Source organism: Myotis myotis, unplaced genomic scaffold (genome assembly GCF_014108235.1).
Source record: "Myotis myotis isolate mMyoMyo1 unplaced genomic scaffold, mMyoMyo1.p scaffold_m19_p_38, whole genome shotgun sequence".
Taxonomy (NCBI): domain Eukaryota; kingdom Metazoa; phylum Chordata; class Mammalia; order Chiroptera; family Vespertilionidae; genus Myotis; species Myotis myotis.
This window is the reverse complement of record NW_023416344.1, coordinates 1,730,448-1,749,027: the sequence shown is the minus strand read 5'-3', so window position 1 is coordinate 1,749,027 and position 18,580 is coordinate 1,730,448. Positions and strand designations below refer to the sequence as shown.

The 18,580-nt window shown below is 56.9% G+C and overlaps 1 protein-coding gene across 2 annotated transcripts in view; it reads right to left on the bottom strand.

Annotated features, from left to right (window-relative positions):
* Positions 1–364: 364 nt before the first annotated feature.
* The window catches only part of GABRB3 (gamma-aminobutyric acid type A receptor subunit beta3), a 33,049-nt gene continuing 14,833 nt past the window's right edge, over positions 365–18,580 (bottom strand). Inside the window, exons 4-9 of one of the 2 annotated variants that reach the window (XM_036303853.1) lie at positions 15,261–15,481; positions 10,776–10,858; positions 7,578–7,715; positions 6,847–6,999; positions 5,210–5,454; positions 365–3,105 (exon numbers count right to left, since the gene is read on the bottom strand). In XM_036303853.1, the coding sequence (XP_036159746.1) occupies positions 2,764–3,105; positions 5,210–5,454; positions 6,847–6,999; positions 7,578–7,715; positions 10,776–10,858; positions 15,261–15,481 (1,182 nt within the window). In that variant the 3' untranslated portion in view covers positions 365–2,763. The remainder of the gene's footprint in view (positions 3,106–5,209; positions 5,455–6,846; positions 7,000–7,577; positions 7,716–10,775; positions 10,859–15,260; positions 15,482–18,580) is intronic. The other variant, XM_036303854.1, reaches the window with a different exon arrangement.

Sequence of the window (18,580 nt, the reverse complement as noted above, 5' to 3'; positions counted from 1 at the left end):
AGCCGAAGGCCAGGCGAGAAGTCACTGGCCAGTCTCTAGAGAAAAGCGCCCCCGGGGAGCGGGACCGGGGAGGAGATGCTGAGGGGAGGGAGGGACGAAGGGAGGGAGAGGGCTTCGGAAGGCCAGTCCTTGCCTCTAGCCTGAGACTCTGCCGGACTGCGCTTCAGACGACAGTGGGTTCTGAGCTGTTAGCGACGCCCACAAGAGGTTGGTCGGGCCGCCTTTAAGATCTAGTGATGGGCCCGGCCGGCGTGGCTCAGCGGTTGAGCATTGACCTGTGAACCAGGAGGTTGCGGTTCGACTCCCGGTCAGGGCACAGGTCCGGGTCGTGGCTCCATCCCCAGTGAGGGGGGTGCAGGAGGCAGCTGATCACTGATTCTCCCTCATCATTGATGTTTCTCTCTCTCTCCCCCGCTTCCTCTCTGAAATCAATAAAAATGCACGTAAAAAAATAAAATAATACCTAGTGATGATCGGCTCAAGACGAGAGCCCACACCCTAAGCATGCTGGGAAAGGTGGTCCCTTGGTGTGAGCGGAGAACAGTGGCACCAGCCTGGCCACAGCGTCGACCTATGAACCAGGAGGTCACGGTTCGATTCCCGGCCAGGGCACAGGTCTGGGTTGTGGGCTTGATCCCCAGTGTGGGGGGTGCGGGAGGCAGCGGATCAGTGATTCTCTCTCATCATTGATGTTTCTCTCTCTCCCTCTCCCTCTCCCTTCCTCTCTGAAATCAACAAAAATTAAAAGAGGTCACTGGCGAGTCTCTAGAGAAAAACCCCACCAGGGAGCAGGACCTGGAGGAGATGCTGAGGGGAGGGAGGAATGAGGGAAGGGAAAGGGTTCCATAAAAACCGGTCCTGGCTTCTAGCGTGAGACTCTGGCCTGCTATCTACCCACGGGGGGCTCTGAGCTGCTAGAGACGCCCGCAGATGAAGGCTGGTTACGATGGGGGGCTGGCTGACCCTGGTCCCGGGGCAGAACAGAGAGGGCGAGGCATGAGTGGCATTTGGGGAGAAAAGTCTGAATTTGGCGGCTCTGTCCTGACTAGTTTGCCTATTTTCCCCCTCTTTCTTTCTTCTCCAAATGCGCTCACTGCACTGTGACATCTGTTTGCATAACGGCCGTCCTTCCAGTCTACGGATGCCTGTGATAGAAAGGTTGTTTACAAAAAATATATCATCTCTTTTTTCTTTAGAAAGATCTCGTCTAAGTAGGAAGTTAAGGTCGCGTCTATGAAACCGGTGCACCTGGTCACGTGTCTACGCGCTTTTAAAAAGTCCCAGATACGCATGAGGCTGTGGATCGGATGGAGAGAGGTGTGTGTGTATATGTGTGTGTGTGTGTGTGTGTGTGTGTGTGTGTCTGTGTGTGTGACCAGGGGGCTCTCCTTTGCCTCCGGAGGATGCTGGGCTCGGTGGGGCACGCGTGTGAGGACGGGGCGGGCTCCCGCCGCGCCCCAGCCGGGCCAGCCGGGGTCGATGTGCTTAGTGACGGATGTCAGAGGCAGAAATGCAGGCGTGAGGATGTGTCTCGGTTTCCGACACCTAACGGCGGGATGTGTGCGCTTCCCTCTGACGTTCTCGGGGGACAGAGAGCGGTGCGTTGCGGAGAGAGCATGACAGGCATGCTGCCATGGAGCAAGCACAGACACGGCCAGGAGCTCGACAGGATGCACATGACGCGGACGCCCCCGCTGTCCACACACCGCGTCCGGGAGGGCGCCGGCGGCCACGCAGACGAGCGGAGGTCGCCCGGTGGCTTTACCTTTAGCGGAACAAAGGTCCTGAGACGGCTACGCTTCCGGGAAATCCCAGCCTGGAGATCCGGAGATGGGACGCGGGGGCGCGAGGGTGACACTGTCAGTCACGGGAAATGTCGGCCGACTGTCGGTCGCCACGGAGCTCCCACAAGGACGGGCGAGCCGGTCCCCTCCGAGCCAACACCAGAGTCCGGACGCCGAGGAGAGGAGAGGCCTTCCGGTCCGACGGGTTCCCCACAGGGGGAGGTCCCAGTGCCAGCGTGGGGTCCGCCTGCGTGTCGGACGGCGGGGAGCGAGCCCACCTTGTCCAGGACACTGTCCAGCCACGGGCACCCCATCGCCAGTCCATGGGCAGAGTGGCCGGAGCGTGGGGGGGGCGGGGAGGAGTCCTCTGACACCAGCAACACTGCTGTCCGGGTTTCTGACAACTGAGAGTTTGTCTTTCGTTTTTTTGTGTGTTTTTTTTAAACCAAAACAGCTGTAACTTAGGGGAACAAGAGACACAGTTTGGGGTGACAGTAGGGGTCCCGCCCTCATCCTCAAGGCATGATCGTTAGACAACCCTCGTCCCTGTCATTTAAAAAAACACGCACCATGACTTTCTCGCATGTGCATCCCGTGTGGAGTTTGTCCAGAGCTGCAAACAGGTAGGTCACATGTACGTGTGTGTGTTTGGCAACCCACGGGGGCGCGTACGCCCGCGTGTAGAAACATAGACACATACATCCTCATAGACACGTGTGTCTTATATATATGCTGAGAAAGGTCACATATATATACAACTGCGTATGTTATCTGTGTGTGTGTGTGCGTGTGTGAGTGCGCGTGTGTGCGAGTGTGCGTGTGTGAGTGCGCGTGTGTGCGTGTGTGAGTGCGCTTGTGTGCGTGTGTGTGTGCGTGTGAGCAGGTAGAAAAACTCGACAGGCAGAGTAATATTCCACTCAGTGTTGTGGGGTGACGTCTTTGAGGAGCAGAGAAGCGAAGCGCGGGTGCCGCCGGCCGCTCAGTTGACGTAGTAGAGCCAGTAGACCAGGTTGAAGAGCGAGAAGGTGAAGGGGAACACGATGCGGGACCACCGGTCGATGGCGTTCACGTCGGTCAGGTCGGGGATCTTGATCTTGAGCTGTGAGGACCGCCGGCGCAGGTGCGTCTTCTTGTGCGACAGGCCCCGGTCCCCCAGGTGCCGCCCGGGCCCCTCCCGGGGCGCGCTCTGCTTCCGGTACTGGATCCCTGAGTGGTCGAAGGAGATGGCGGAGTTCCGGGTGTCCCCAAGGCTGCCTGCCACCTCGTTCATCTCGTTGTGCACCTCCAGGGAGGTCAGCAGGATGTTCCCGTGGGCGTCCACCTAAGGGGGGGACACGCGCACCGTCAGGCGGGAGGCCGGCCGGCGGGGAGAGCTCGCTTCCCCAGGCAAACCCTGGCCCAGGTGTCCCGCAGCCACGGCCTGTGGATGACGGAGCTGGCACACGTGTCAAAGCCGAGCTCTGTGTTGGTGGGAAACGCCATTTGGGAGGTTTAACGGGGTTGGGGAGGGGGGAGGGCCTGGTGATTGTATTTCCCCGATTGAAAAATTCGCACACTGACTAAGGGGAGGGGGGATTTTTCAGATTGAAATTTCACAGGACGGAGACAAGTCCTTACGGAAGAGAAAATCAAATCACGTCTTTCAAGATGCCCACGTGGGCATGACTGGATGGAAACTCGTCTCCTTTCTTTCTTTCTTTTTGTTGTTGTCAGTCCTCACTCGAGGGTATTTTCCATTGGTTTTTAGAGACCGGAAGGGGGGGCGAGAGACAGAGAAACGGCAACGCCAGAGAGACAGGGACGTGCCCGGGACCGGGATCTAACAGGCGGCCTCCTGGTGCAGCCCAGGACGCCACTCCCGGGTCAGAGTGCGTGAACGCGTAACGGAAATAATAATCTCGGAAGGAACTGGTTTATGCCTCAAAGCAATAAGGCCTCAGTGTAAATTCATCGGCTCCTTTCGATGTAAAAGATTTCATTTTCCTGGGAGCCCATGTGTGGAAAATGTCCATGAAAAGTTATAATAAAGGATTGTTATTTTTCTGAAAGAATTAAAGGGTTATTATAATCTTAGAAACCAAACACTTTAAACAAATACCGTTGAATCTTGGGGGCCGATGGCCCACGCAGTTGCAAACTCCCATAACAGCTTACATTGCGGGATCCCCAATGAAGGATCAGTGATATGTATAGGAATCCTTCCCCTCCATTTCCTGACTACGCCTTCTTTGAGGCGTCTGCCTCGTATCCACCAGTGGGAACCATCGACTGCAGCACAGCCTTTCTCCCTGCTCTCCCTGGACAGGTGCGAACATGCAAATAAAACAGAACAAGACGTCGCCTGCGAAACGGATCCCAGGGGGATGTTTGTTTCTTCCTAAAACATGTCTCCCGACTGGGACATGGCAGCCATCGCCTTCCCGACCGGCCTGCAAGCTTCCCCAGGAGCAAGACGCTCTCGTTCTAGGGAAAGCGCGAAGGCAGCTGTCCTGTGGGGGATGGACTCCGCTCTTTACAAGAGGGAACATGTCAGCCCGCGGCTCTGACTCGGGGACGAGGCCCCGCTGCCATTGGATGACATTCAGACGCGGGCTTGGTCACCTTGCAGAACACCCCCAGGCCGTGACCACACACCGGCTCCCAGCACTGCAGCCAGAGGCCAGCTCTCGGGTAAAACACACATAGCACCGCCGTCAGGAACACACAGAGGTTAAACACAAATAAACCAAGGCCAGGAGGTGCACTGCCCGCCTGGTCCGAGAGAAGTAAGTGAATTCGGGGATGTCTGGAGCATCGGTATTCAACCCCCGAGGCGAACGGCTGCACAGCCGCTGGGTATGAGGAAAACCTGCTCGGGATTCACGGGGAGGGGGGGGGGGGGAGGTCCACAGCGTCGCATCACAGAGGCAACTGCGGGGAGCACAGAGCCTCCCGGCAAAGGCCCGCGCAGCTCAGTGGTGAGCGCCGACCTAGGAACCAGGAGGTCGCGGCTCGATCCCCAGGCAGGGGCGTGCAGGAGGCTGCCGGTCCCAGTCCAGGGGAAGCACAGCCCCCCCCCGCCCCCCACCCCCAGGGCTCTCAGCTATAACACAAAGGGGCTCCCTGGGGCCATGCTGGTTGGGCAACAATCCCGAGAGGGATGGATGGCGATGAATGAGTCGTGGTAACGCCAAAGGACCCAGCCCAGAGCGCCAATCCAGAGCGCCCTGACCAGGGCCGGGGATGGAGCCCGCCACCGAGGTCGGTGCCCTTGACCGAATCGAACGCGGGACCCTCCAGTCCGCAGGCCGGCGCTCTACCCACTGAGCCACACCAGCGAGGGCAGATCTGTGATGAAGTTCGGGGTCCGGGTGGGGTCGGTGAAGGGGGCCTGATGTGGGGGGGGGGGGCCGGGGAGCTGGCGGAGGAGACGGGGGAGGGCCTACCCGGTTGCTCTCGCTCTTGGCCCGGTCGTGCTTGGCCTTGGCCGTCCTCTCCGCCAGCTTCTTCTGCCGCTGGGGGCCGCGCCCGAAGAAGATGTAGTTGACGAAGGCGTACTCCAGGAGGGCCAGGAACACGAACACGAAGCAGCCCATGAGGTACATGTCGATGGCTTTGACGTAGGGGATCTTGGGCAGCGTCTCCCGCAGGTGCGTGTTGATGGTGGTCATGGTCAGGACGGTCGTGATGCCTGCAAAGGACGCAGAGGGGTGAGGGCCTGCAGCTCCGCCTGCCTCGTCCTCCCTCCTCACTTTCTTCTTTTTTTGAAAAAAAAAAAGAAAAGAAAGGTTTTTATTGATTTCAGAGAGGAAGGGAGAGAGGGAGACACCAGGGATGCGAGAATATCACGGATCGGCTGCCTCCTGCGCGCCCCACACTGGGGATCGAGCCTAGCGTGCAACCCGGGCCTGTGCCCTCACCGGGAATCGAACCTGGGACCCTTTAGTCCGAAGGCCGGCGCTCTACCCACTGAGCCACACCAGCCAGGTCTAAAAGTATTATTGATAATTCCACTTTCAGGAGTTAAATTCAACATCCCGCCCCCCGCCCGCCAAAGGAAGGGCTTGACTGGGATAATGGCTCTTCAGCTCTGTACTTACCTAAAACGTGCTGGAATGTTTACTTTGTCTGTGCGGTTTCACAGTTCTTAGCTGAGTGGAGAATGATCTTTCAGAACACGGAAGCCTTCTTACTATTCAATATACAGTAGGAATAATATTGGAACCTGCACTACTCACTGTACATCAGCTGATCATTGTCAGGTAACCTGTGGCCAGCAAGATCCCCAAGAGCTCTTGGGGATCGCTCAGAATCGAATCGTCTGTTTCAATGCTCGTTACATCGCGTAATTCCAATGACATGCGATAATAAATATCTGACTATTTTTCTCTGGCTTAAAGAAGACTGTCCAATTAACCATGTCTTCTTTCTGGACCACAGAACGGTTCTGAACGGGGGGATGTTAATCCTTGCTTTAAAATGAGTGTCAGAAATAGCTTTATTATGCAAATCTCCGGCAAGCGTATTTTCCCTTTCCTGGGCATGAAAATTTACATCTGAGCCTGATAATTAAATTAACACATCCAAGCAATCGTGCGGGAAATGGGTGTTGCAAGATAGAAACTGGTGCCCAGCTGGTGTGACTCAGTGGTGGGGCGTCGGCCTAGGAACCAGGAGGTCTCTGTCGGGGCACAAGCCTGGGGCTGTGGGCCCCGTCCCCAGTGGGGGGCGTGCAGGAGGCAGCCGATCCGTGATTCTCTCTCATCATGGATGTTCCTCTCTCTCTCTCTCTCCCTCCGTCTCCCTGAAATCCATAAAAACAAAATTTTTAATAAAACGATAGAAAACGATGCTATGGACAAGACTGGTGTCAGGATGGCCAAACGCTGCTGTTGACCTCTGGCCTTTGACCTCATTAATACTGTAACGACACGGTTCACACACATTACAGATGTGGGTTTAGAACAGCACCTATCTGGGCGGCTGGGGGGCCCAGGGGGAGCAGGGGGCCTGTCTGACACGTTCCACAATAAAGAACGATCTTTAAAACAAGCGAAGATGAATAAAACAGACGCGCACATACCCAGGGCCACCCTGGCGGCGGAGGCGTCGTAATTGATCCAGAAGGACACCCAGGAGAGGATGGTGATGAGGATGGAGGGCATGTAGGTCTGCAGGATGAAGTACCCAATGTTCCTCTTCAGCCGGAAGCTCAGGGAGAGCCGCGGGTAGGCGCCTGGGGAACAGACGGGGTCAGGCGGGCGGACGCGGGGCGCCCAGAGCCGGCTCTACATCCGTGATCGCGTGCCTTCGAGAAGCCCGGGAACCCAGGGCTGGCCCCCAGCCACGCCATGTGCTCCTGTCTGCCTGACGGAGCTGGTGGAAGAATGGGGGGGAGCCCCCCCTTCTCAGGCCTCTCCCCTTCCTCTCTGCCCCCAGGGACATGCGTGGTGTCTGGGCTGCCCACAGGGAGCTGCCCACGTTACCAACCATGGGTCTGCCTGGCCGGCGTGGCTCGGTGGTTGAGCGCCGACCTATGAACCAGGAGGTCAGGAGTGTCAGCCTGTGGACCGAGGGTCCCGGGTTCGATTCCAGTCAAGGGCCCTGGTCAGGGTTCGTGCAGGAGGCAACCAATCGATGTGTCTTTCTCACATCGATGTTCCTCTCTCTCTCTCTCTCTCCCTCCCTCCCTCCCTCTCCCTACTCTCTGGGAAAATCCATGGAAAAATACCCTCGGGTGAGGACTGAAAAGTAAACACATAAAGAAATAAACAAGGAGACCAGTGTCCGCAGGGAGAGTGGGTGAGGGCGCACCTGTGGCGAAGACCACGTTCCTGGAGACCAGCCGGTGCTCCACGATGGAGAACTGCGGCAGCTCGATCCTCTCCACGCCGGTCACGGCGTTGTCGCCTCCGCGCCAGTAGAACTCGATGTCGTCCGTGGTGTAGCCGTCTGCAGGGACAGAGGAGCAGGGACAGGCGGGAATGAAGCATCGTCGTGTCTACGCACCTCATTCCAGAAGCTGTCACTGGCCCGGCCGGCCGGTGTGCTCAGTGGCTGAGCATCCAACTAGGAACCAGGAGGTCACGGGTCGATTCCCGGTCAGGGCACAGGCCCAGGGTTGCTGGCTCATTCCCCAGTGTGGGACGTGCAGGGGGCAGCCGATCCATGATTCTCTCTCATCATGGATGTTTCTATCTCTCTCTCTCCCTCTCCCTTCCTTCCTCTCTGAAATCAATAAAAATATATTGTGCCCTGACCGGGAATTGAACCGTGACCTCCTGGTTCATAGGTCGAGGCTCAACCACTGAGCCATGCCAGCCGGGCCCATTGCAAGATTTTGATAAAAATCATCAGCAATCAGAAGCCCATAGCGTGAGTCTAGTTGTCAGAATGATGCTGTGGCGGACAGGAAGCAGTGAGTTTCAAAAGGATAAGCAGAGAGGCAGGTACAGCACAGGTGGTGTGTGCTCATCCTTAGCCTCCCACCTCTTGTGTGTCACATTCCTCCTACAAATAACAGGAAGACTCAGGCGACGATGCTAATATGAGATGTTAACGTGTACAAGTTAGACAATCGTAGTGAATAGCGAAAACAATTAGAACAAGTCGCCTGTTGCACCAGCTTTTCACTGAGATGAGTGTGCTTTGGGATGAGTAGAAGTTTTATGTATATATTTTTTTCCACGTGGCCCCATCCCCTTGGGACCTTGGGTAGCCTCTGTTTCCGGGGCGAGAATGAAAAGGAGACGGGACTCCATGCAAGAGGTCCAGAGGGGCCTGTGCTGTCTGTCCCTGGAGGGCTGGGGGAGGGGAGGGTGGTGAGGTGGGGGTGCCGATTAGGGAGCGGAACGCCCTCGGGCAAGTGGGCTCCTGTGAGGAGCCGCTGTGGCCCGTGGTTCAGGTGAGGGCGAGCGACTTCCTCAAGGACACACAGCAGTCAAAGGCGGAGCTGAAAATGGTCCCTTTCCCTGTGACCTCTGGGCAAGCGGCCCCTCACCCTGCGGCCATTTGCTCTGAGGGGCTTCCCTCTTCCACCTCCCCCTGCCCTGCCCCCAGCGGGCTGGGGCTCTGTCCTGCCCCAGCGACCTCTCTTTGTCCTGGGCCCCTCCCAGCTGGCAACCTGGCGGCATCCCGCTGCCTGGGGACGAGGGCCTTGTGTGGCAAACGCCCGCCTCCCCACCTCCCCTCGCCGCCCTTTGTGGCTGGTTACAAAGGACCATTATTTTTCCTGGGTCTGGCTTTTGCCGGCCGCCTCCCCTGGCAGGTTTTGTTTCACCTCGAAAAGAAAATTGATTCGGGGTCTGCAAACCGGCCGACTTCCTGCCTTCGCTCTGCCCGTGCGGCCGGGTCCACGTCCCTGATGCCACCCCACCCCCGTGGCGGCATCTCTCACCCCCTGCAGCTCCAGGGACCCGCTGAGCCCGGGCCCCAGCCTGTCCCTCGAAGGTTTATGTTTTTATGTCCTTGGATCTATTCGTCTTCTCTACGGTTTGCACTTAGTTTCTGGCCATCTCTCAACAGCTTTGCCTAATGACGCGACGCACTTTTATGTATGCATTCTGCCAAGGTGCCACGGTCACCAGCACAGCCTTTGGTGTGCGGCTCTCACTACCTTCCCACGTTGCCATTGAAACGGTCAAATGAAAACAAGCCCTCCAGCCGGGGGTTTCAGAAAGTTCTGCTCCAGTTTGGTATCCACTCCGGCCTTTAGCTGCTGAAGTCAACGGCCAGAGGGAAGAGTGACTCAGACTGGTGGGTGGTGAGCTTGGAGGACCTCAGCTCTCCCATCCCGCCCTATTTTTGTTCTTTTATTTTTTTTTTTCCCAAAATGTATTTTTCTTGATTTCAGAGAGGAAAGGAGAGGGCGAGAGAGAGAAACACCCATGATGAGAGAGAGAATCATGGATCGGCTGCCTCCTGCACGTCCCACACTGGGGATCGAGCCCGCAACCCGGGCCTGTGCCCTTGTCTGGAACGGAACACGGGACCCTTCAGTCCTCAGGCAGACATTCCCTTCTCACCACAAATGCATCGAGGGACACTGCAAAGTCAGTCCTTTGCCATCCACAGAAAAATTCCACAGAAACACCCACAAGCCGTCCGGCCGGCGTGGCTCAGTGGTTGAGCCTCGACCTAGGAACCAGGAGGTCACGGTTCCATTCCCGGTTGGGGCACAGGCCCGGGTGACAGGCTCCATCCCCAGTGCGGGGCGTGCAGGGGGCAGCCGATCCGTGATGCTCTCTCATCACGGATGTTTCTGTCTCTCTCTCCCTCTCCCTTCCTCTCTGAAATCAAGGAAAATATATTTTAAAAGAATAAAAATAAACAAACACGGACACATCTAAATCCAGCGGAGAGGAACTATAAACCCCCGGGGAAGAAGCCGGGAATAGGAGCCACAGCCCCCACATCCAGGGACGCCCGGAGACTCGGCTCCGGCCGCAGGTGGGACGTGTGTGTGTGTTCGATGCCACAGACGCAGGCGGGCCCCTCACCCAGGGCCACTCAGCACTGAGTTAGTTACCAGGGAGGCCGCCGGACACGCTTCAGGTGGAAGCAAGTTGTCACGACGCAGAGACAGCTTCTGCGTGCCAAGCCGCGTCCCCGATGGAAAATGAGTTTTCACTCCAGCTGCCCAGGGTCCCGGGAGTGCGGCCACGCAGGCGCGGGGAGGCGCGGGGAGGCGGGAGGAGGCGTGAGGAGGGCGACCTCCGTGTTTGCTCTCTTCGCACCGAGTGGCTGGAGATGGGGGGGGAGGGGGTGAGTGTGTTTTGTTATACATTCAGCAGAGCGGACAGACTCTCTCAGTCAGGTTCGGATGGAGATCTCATCTTGAGTCTCCCCCCGACCCCCTCTCTCTCCCTCTTTCCCTCTCAACCGTGAAATTTGCAGAGTAGAGAGCAAACCTCTAATCTGTAAGGCAGTTAAAAACAGTGTCAAGACAACGGTGTGCGGTGCCTCGGCCAAACCGCCAGACCATGACCGGATGCCTCGCGCACAGATACCCACAGCTTTCGATCTCCAGGGTGCAGTTCTGCTCGTCCAGGGGGTACCGCCTCAGGTCCATCATGCAGGCCGCCGTCGTGGTGATTCTGAAACGCACACAGTGGGGGGCAGAGAGCAAAGACGGGGTGAGGAGCGCGGCAAGAAAATGGCTCCCACGTCAGCCACGAGGGGGTCCCCCTTCTCCCGACACCCCCGGTCCGACGTGAGGCTCTCTACGGGAGAGGTGCTCAAGATACCGGAGACCAGCTGCAGCAAGGAAAGCAACACAGCCCTGGCCGGGTTGCCCGGTGGTTAGAGCGTCCGCCTGCAGACTGAAGGGTCCCATGTTTGAGTCCTGTTCCTCGGTTGCAGGCTCGATCCCGGGCCCTGGTCGGGGTGCACGTGGGAGGCAGCCCATCGATGTGTCTCTCTCACATCGATATTCCTCCCTCTCTCTCTCTCTCTCTCTCTCTCTCTCTCTCTCTCTCTCTCTCTCTTTCTCCCACCCCCTTCCTTTCACTCTCTCTAAAGGTAAATGGAAAAATATCCCTGGGTGAGGATTAAAAAAAAAAGGAAAGCCACACAGAAACCTCGAGTCCCATAAAGTTCCCGTGGCGTCTCGTTGGCTTTGGGGCCTCAGGCAGAGGGGCTCCCAGAAGCTCTTCTGTTCGGTCTGTCCTGCCTCCGGCCTAGTGCCCTCCGGCCTCTTTAGCCCCGAGTGGACGAGACCGGGATTGGATTCTGTGACGTCCTCCCCGTGGGAGGCGGTCAGGCTGCCCTGGGACTCTGTGGGCCTGGGAGAGGCATGGGGGGGAGAAAGATCCAGAAGGGTGCACACGCCAGAACCCCTCCCTCAACCACAGACCCTTCCCGTTCGGTATGGCCTTTCTTTTTTTCCTTATTTTTTTTTTTTAGTATTATTTTTGGGTTAATCTCCACCTGAGGATATTTTTTCCATGGATTTTCTTGGAGTGGAAGGCGAGGAGGGAGGAGGGAGATAAACGTCCATGGGAGCTCCCGTCCGCTGCCTCCCGCACGCGCCCCCCACTGGGGCGGGGATCCTGCAGCCCAGGTAACGTGCCCTGGGGACCGGGAATCGAGCCCGAGACCCCCGGTCCCCAGGCCGAGGCTCTAACCGGGCCAGGGCCAGTCCTGTCTTTACACATAAGTCGTACTTGGAAGGTGTCGACATGAAGGAAGTAAAAACTACGATGGGCAAGTGGAGACGTGAGGGCTGCGCAGGACGGGACGAGGCCGCAGGAAAGGTGCTGACTTCTCCCCTGGGGACCGTGGGACCCATATCCTCGCTTTACGTAGCCACGCTGGTGGAGAGCTTGCTTCGAGCCCAGCCCGGAGCTCAGCACCCGAACAGGCACTGCACGCATTTAACCCGACAACAGCCACTGCAGACCTATTGTGACTTGATGGGCCTTTGTAAACGGGAGGTGCTGCCGCTGCTGGGCGTTCAGTGAAAGTCTGAGCTCGCCTGGCAGGTGGGAGTGAGGAGGGCCTGGCGTGAAGGTGTGAAGGGGCCTTAGGGGCGGGGACCGGAGGAGCCCAGTTTCAAGTGAGCTGGCGACCTGCTGGGCCTCGAGGGAGGGAGGACGGAGGGTGTGTGGTCAGGGGCCGACGGAAGGCCAACGCCCGAAGCAGGTGTCGCAGCCCGAACTTCGGGAGGAGTGGTGGGAGTACAAGGCGGCATAACCCTTCTCCTGGAAGGTAATTTATCACGTACGTCTCTGCTCATGGGAAGGTAATCGGGGGACCCTGGCAAAGCACGGGTTTGGGGGTCCAGCACACCCAGGCTCATCCTGTGAGCCTGGCCCCTGGCCGGGGAGCTCGGTTGGTTAGAGCGTCAACCTGACAGGCCACGGCTGCAGGTCCAATCCCAGGTCAGGACAGGCACCGGCATCAACCAATGAACGCGTCAGTGAGTGAACAGCAAATCAATGCCGCCCCCCCATCAGTAAATAAAAGATATTAAAAACACGTATAGTTTTGGAATAAGATGGCGGCCAAACCAATTGGAAGCCTTTGTTCGAACCTTCTGAAAGAAGTTCTAGCTTCATTTTTTTTTTAAAAAAAAAAATTTTATTGATTTCAGAGAGGGAGAAACATGATGAGAGAGAACCATTGATCAGCTGTCTCCTGCACCCTGGGCATGGGCCCCAACTGACCTCCTGGTTCGTAGGTCGACGCTCAACCACTGAGCCACGCTGGCCGGGCGAGAAAACAGTTGATGCTTTGAAATAACCTCTTCTCACTACGAGAACACGGTCGCCCGCGAGTCCCTGGCGTTTCTGCACAGTCATCAGAGTCACGGGTTCACGGTTTCCCAGAAAAAGACCGGGATGACGTGCGAACGACGTCATGGAAAGCTCGCCCCTCGCCAGAGAGCTCCATCTACCCGGGACAAAGCAAACACCCTCCTGATCCCGGGCGGGGCGGGAACAGGGCAGGGAGCCCAGAGGGGCTGGACGGGGGCTGACCGACCCGCCTGGGCTACCGCTGGGCAAAGGTCTCAGGGATGCAGCTCGGCCGGCTAGTGTCTCGGGGACCTCCCAGGAGGAAGGCAGCCCCTGTTGGGTTAGACCTTCATCGACAGGAGACTAACAACAATTCCGGCCCAGCCGGTGTGGCTCAGTGGTTGAACATGGACCTGTGAACCAGGAGGTCACAGCTCGATTCCCGGTCGGGGCACACGCCTGGGTTGCGGGCTCGATTCCCAGTGTGGGGCGTGCAGGAGGCAACCAATCAATGCTTCTCTCTCATCATTGATGTTTCTATCTCTCTCTCCCTCTCCCTTCCTCTCTGAAATCAATAAAAATATAATATTAAAATAACAAAACCATGATACATAGATTGGGCATGTGTGTGTGTACACATGATGTAGAACAGGGGTCCTCAAACTACGGCCCGGGGGCCACATGCAAATACAAAGATTGTGTTTGTTCCCGTTTTGTTTTTTTACTTCAAAATAAGATATGTGCAGTGTGCATAGGAACTTGTTTATAGCTTTTTTTTTTAACTATAGTCCGGCCCTCCAACGGTCTGAGGGACAGTGAACTGGCCCCGTTTAAAAAGTTTGAGGACCCCTGATGTGGAATATATCTAAACGGTTCTTCGGTTCACAGGGATCATGCACACAGTATCGATGAGTTTAATGAAACGATCGGTATTTTGACATACGGATGTGCTTTTTTTTGGTCCAAAAATTCAAATGGCTTCCCAGTCAAATGCGTCTCGATGGCTCTGGTGGTTGTGAAAGTCTGAGGGCAGGGGTGTCGCGAGGACCAGCCTTCAAGGGAAGCGGCTGGCAGAGGGGCTGCGGAGCATGTGTGGGCTGTGGTGGCCAGGTGTTGCCTTCCTGACAGCCGGGCGAGGCCCACAGAGACCTGCAGGCTCGTTTCAAACACAGGAGGCTCTGCCCTGGCCGGCCGCTCAGTGGTTAGAGCGCGGGCCCGGGGCACCCGAGGGTTCCATTCCTGGCCAAGGGCAGCCCATGGATGTTTCTCTCTCTCCCTCTCCTTTCCTCTCCTTGCAATGTTTTTAAATAATTAAATACAACATAAACCCAGTGCAAAGTCAATGCAAGACGCACAATATTTTTTAAGGGCGCCGTTTAGCAAAGGGGCCGAGAGTCACAGCATGGAACCCCCTAGCAGCAGTGGAGCACCCTGGGAAATTCTGGCAGTTTCCAAGGTAACCAGGGAAGCCCCGGACCTCCTCGGGTCCCAGACAAGCAGCCTAGCTTTCTGGTTCGAGTGAGTTCGTTCGGAGGCCTGGGGAGCCTCGCGTGTAGTCAGGCCCATAAATCCTGGCGCCACCGCCTCCCCTTGGACAGCACTCCACGGGCCCGGAGCCGGGGTCAGCAGCAGTCAAGGGTTTTTTCCGACGCTGCAGAAGGCGCTGGGCGAACGTTCTTGAAAGCTTCTGCCGTGTCAGGGTAGTCATATTCATCACGGGCCTTTGTGGCTAGAATGTGGGAACTCCAGCCTGGGGGGGGGGGGGCCTGGGTGCTCAGAGTCGGCAACTCAATCAGATCAAAGCAGTGCAAGCAGGCGGTCCCCGTGCTCGTGACTATATTTTAAATAGATTTAAAATATATTAAATATTTTTTTTTATTGATTTCAGAGAGGAAGGGAGAGGGAAAGAGAGAGAAACATCCGTGATGAGAGAGAATCATGGATTGGCTGCCTCCTGCACGCCCCACACTGGGGATCGAGCCCGAAACCCAGGCCTGTGTCCTGACCAGGAATCGAACCCTGACTTCCTGGTTCATAGGTTGACACTCAACCACTGAGCCGCACCGGCCAGGCTTGCTTGTGACAAGTCCCAGTCACAGCGATGCCCCAAATCCTAGAGGATTCCTCTCTCCGCAAAGCTCAGAGGCTTCATGATGTCTCCTAACTCATTTGAGGATGTGGCCTCGCCGGCCATTCCCACCTCCAGGGAGACAGTCAAGGCCCCGGGGGACGGGCGGGCAGACAGACAGACAGACAGACAGACCTGAGCCCGTACAGCACCGTCCCGTCAGGGTGCAGGCGGATCATGCGGTTCTTCACCGTCACTCCGTGCACGAAGGACTTCTTGTCGTTCAGGAAGTAGGTGTCCGGCACCCACAGCTGGTCGGCCACCCGGTTGTCCAGCGTGAGGTTGAGCGGGATGCCGGAGTAGGCGAGCCTCTTGTCCCTCCAGTACTGCTGGAAGTACATGGTCAGCGTGTAATCCTGGGGGGAGGAGAGACAGCCGTCAGTCCCCGCTCAGCCGCTGGCCGCAGCCAGGCCGGGGCCCGGGAGGCACAGACACTGCTTTCTCCCACTCGGGGGCGGGTGGGGGGATGGGGGGGTGGGCAAGCAGGGGGCGCTTTCTGGGAAGGCCAACGCCAGGCCGGTCCCACCCACCCCGCCCCTCTTATAAAAGCCTGATGACACACTCAGGGTCGGCGTAAATACACACTGAGGCGAGGACCGCGTTCGGATCACAGTCTCTCCTGTAAAGAGTCTTACAAACAAAACCATTCACGTATCGCTCTGGGCTCCTTTATTAGGGATCATAAAGCCCTTTGATAATCTGATGAAAGCACGGCCCCGCTGAGTGTGTGCGTGTGGATGGGCACGTGAGCATGCCCATGTGAGTGTGCACGGCTGTGTCTGCGTGCGTGCGTGCAGGTGTGTCTGTGTCTGTGTGTGCGCGTGCACACGTGCAGGTGTGTCTGTGTGTGCATGCGTGTGTGCCTCGAGTTAACCAGCATGACACACTGACGCCCACCGAGATGCACGTCTCCCCACGCCTGGTGGGCTTCCAGGCGCGTGTGAAGTCACGTGCCTGGAGTCTGCACACCGATTCCTATTGGAAGAACTACGACACAAAGGTGGTTCGATTTTTACCCCGGATTCCAAAATGCCACTTCATGCAAAAGTCAGAGGCCGGGGTCTCCGGGGGTAAGAACACCAGGCCAGCCCAGGGTCCCCTGGTTTGGAGCCCGAGGGCTCAGGTAGCGGTGGGGGGTTGGGGGGGGGGGGACAGGAGGAGCCCGATGGCTGGGGCCGGGAGCAGGCATTCTTGAACATGAGTCGTTCGCGAGCATAGGTGAGTCCTTTCAGCATCTCCGGAGCATACACAGGCGGCAGCAGCGGTGACAACACACACGCCAAATTAGCCGAAGAAAACCTCCTCCCAGCCGTAGGTGTATAATTCGAGAGGCTCCCGTAAATTGCAGGGAGAGATCAACAACAACACCGCTTCGCTGCGCGCGCAAATCTCCTGGCATTTATCGCATTACGGCGGCCAGAATGCATCTCTGGGAGGGAGAGCATCGCGCATTATTCCGCAATTCACTGATTGACGACGTTTCCTGGGCGCAGGGAATGGAGGGAGGGGATGACTAACCCCGAGGAGGCAGGGCAATCTCCACGCCGCGTGGCAAGATGGGAACCGCAGCTGGGAGTCACAGGGCACCTGGCCGGCACCTGCTCCCGCGCGTCGAGGACACCAGGCCTGCAGGTAAATTGCTCTCGGGTCAGCGAAGACGGGAAATGGCTCCCCGCAGGCGCTTACATAAACCCTAAGTGCTGGAGGCCTCCCGGCAGGCGCCCCCGCAGTGAAGTTTAGGCTGGGGCATCTGGGCGCCTCTACGAACACCGGGCGCGTGGAGGACTCGGGTCCGTCCCTGTGGCCTGGCTCGTCCCACAGCAGGCTCCGAGCTGACTGTCGAACCCGTGTGACCAAGGGGGGGGAGCGTCCACCTCCCTGCCACCCCCTCTGCCCCCCCCTCCTGCATCGGGTATCCGCCTACCGTAGGTCAACACCCTGCCGGGTGCTAGGGACCCAGAGGTGAGATAAACACAGCCCTGGCCGGCGAGGAGCATCCTCCGCTGCACCGGAAGGTTGCCGGCTGGATTCCCCGTCGGACACATGCCCAGGTTGTGGGTTCGGCCCCTGGTCGGGGTACATAGGGGGGGCAATCGACCGACGTTTCTCTCTCTGTCTCTCAAATCAATGAAAACACATTAAACAAAAAAGAAACACATCAGCCCTGACCGGTTTGGCTCAGTGGATGGAGCGTCGGCCTGCGGACTGAAGGGTCCCGGGTTCGATTCCGGTCAAGGGCACGTACCTTGGTTGCGGGCACATCCCCAGTGGGGAGTGTGCAGGAGGCAGCTGATAGATGTTTCTCTCTCATCGGTGTTTCTCACTCTTTATCCCTCTCCCTTCCTCTCTGTAAGAAATCAATAAAATATATTAAAAAAAAAAAAAAGAAACACATCATTTGTACCTTTAAGTGGTTCGCATTCTGGTGGGGTCCCCAAAACTCAAACACCCCTCCCCCAAGTTACAGTGATCAAGAGAAGGCATTTTGGCTTTTTCTTTTTTTAAAAAAAAAATATATATTTTTTATTGATTTCAGAGAGGAAGGGAGAGAAAGAGAGAGAAGCATCAGTGATGAGAGAGAATCACGGATCAGCTGCCTCCTGCACGCCCCCCACTGGGGATCGAGCCCGCGACCCGGGCGTGTGCCCTTGACCGGAATCTGACCCAGGACCCTTCAGTCTGCAGGCCGGCGCGCTATCCACGGAGCCACACCAGCCAGGGCCATTTTGGCTTTTTCCAACCAGTCCCCCAACCCTCTATACCCTCTGGCAGCCAGCAGTCTGTTCTCTGTGTCCGTGAGTCCGGTTCAACTTCGTTTGTTCATCGATTTTATTCCTTAAATTCCACATAGAGGTGAATAGACTCGAATGATTAGATTTGCTGAACTGAGTAGCCCTTAAACTCATTTCTGTCTGAATCCCTTCTAGAGGGCAGACGAGGCAAAAAAAAAAAAAAAAAGAAGAAGTTTTTTTTTGACTCAGAAAACAGGGGTGAATATTTCCATTTTTTCACCGACAGCCCCTGCTGTCGACGTATCCTCCCAGACGTCAAAAGGCCTTTGGTTTTGTGTAGGTGCCTCTGGGCGAGGACCTCAGCATGGCTTCTCCTCTCCTCAAAGGCGGGTCACGTGGGTGAGCGCCGCCCGCCGCACGTTTTAAAGCATTTCCCGTTTCCAAGAAGATGTGCTATCTTTAGGCAGCGAGCCCATTCATTTCTGAGAGCAGGTCTATTTCTGGCTCCCACCCAGAAATGGGGAGGTTATGGCTCTTCCACAAATCACAACAGGAACAATGCTACACATGCTGGAAGTGAAAAATGCTGGCTGGCTCGTGGGGCTGTGTGTGTGTGTGTGTGTGTGTTTTTCCTTTTCCTGAACTGTTATTTCTTTCAGCGGGAATGTGGGGATGGGCACCCGCGCAGGGGGTCACACAAGGCTGCCCCGTCTCCGGGGACAC